A 999-nucleotide genomic window follows, 5' to 3' on the forward strand; every position below is an offset into this window, starting at 1 on the left:
TTTGTGCCACTGCAGGGTTTCCGGTACAAAATGCGTTCCGTGTACGCCCATTTCCCCATCAACGTGGTCATCCAGGAGAGCGGCACCCTGGTCGAGATCAGGAACTTCTTGGGAGAGAAATACATTCGCCGTGTCCGAATGAGGGGTGGTGAGTCTGCGTCACATCATGGAAATGTTTATGAGAATGGCACATGTGAAGTCCAGAAATATTCAAAGTTTCTGAGGTGTGGCGTAAATGACTTTGTCAGGAGAAGTTGGAAGTTATGTATAACTTCATATTGGGTTTGTGGTTGATTAGACACAAATACTTGTGACACATTAAAAGTTAAAATAGCCAGATGGAAGGGACCACAGTGAATTTATCATTTTAGTCTTCAAAATGTCAAATTATCTTTAAAGATCATTAAAGACTTGTTTTTCTGATCTTTTGTTTCATCAGTTCAAAGCCCAAGAGGCATCATACTAAAATCATGAAATTCACACACTCGTGAAGCTGAACGAGCTGCTGGTTGGGCAAAAACTGCTAACGGCTGATTTGAAAACCAGGGCTCGTTAAATTTATGGATTAGGAAATTATTTTGTCAATCAATCAATCAAAGCTTTATTCGTCACATGCAGGTTGCCCTGCAGTGAAATGGGACCCCCCCCCGACCTTACACATATAGCACAAACATTACATGGGGATACAGGTCGGAGATTGGTAGAATCAGAGAAAAAACATTGAAATGTGCACTACAATGGGGAAAGTACAAGAGGAAAAAAAGAGACCCCTACTCAAGCTATGCTTCCATGGTAGGACAGCGTGAGAACAGCAAACAAAAAACTCCTCTGCACAAAAAGCACATAAATGTCCACAGCACAACATTGTGAAGACATGACAAGCCACAGGGGTGGGTGGGGGGTGAGGAGTAATCCGAAGCGAACACAGCAGCCGCCCTTGCACAGCGCTACCATTCCAGCGCGGCACACAGACCCGCCGTGTTCCCTCGCAGGAAACAA

At 44.2% G+C, this 999-nt stretch overlaps 1 protein-coding gene across 1 annotated transcript in view; it reads left to right on the forward strand.

Annotated features, from left to right (window-relative positions):
* The window catches only part of rpl9 (ribosomal protein L9), a 16,789-nt gene that overhangs the window by 11,614 nt on the left and 4,176 nt on the right, over window positions 1–999 (forward strand). The window contains exon 3 of the mRNA XM_013912920.1: window positions 15–148. Within this exon, the coding sequence (XP_013768374.1) occupies window positions 31–148 (118 nt within the window). The 5' untranslated portion in view covers window positions 15–30. The remainder of the gene's footprint in view (window positions 1–14; window positions 149–999) is intronic.

Source organism: Pundamilia nyererei, unplaced genomic scaffold, assembly GCF_000239375.1.
Source record: "Pundamilia nyererei isolate P.nyererei 1_Seehausen unplaced genomic scaffold, PunNye1.0 scaffold00107, whole genome shotgun sequence".
Taxonomy (NCBI): domain Eukaryota; kingdom Metazoa; phylum Chordata; class Actinopteri; order Cichliformes; family Cichlidae; genus Pundamilia; species Pundamilia nyererei.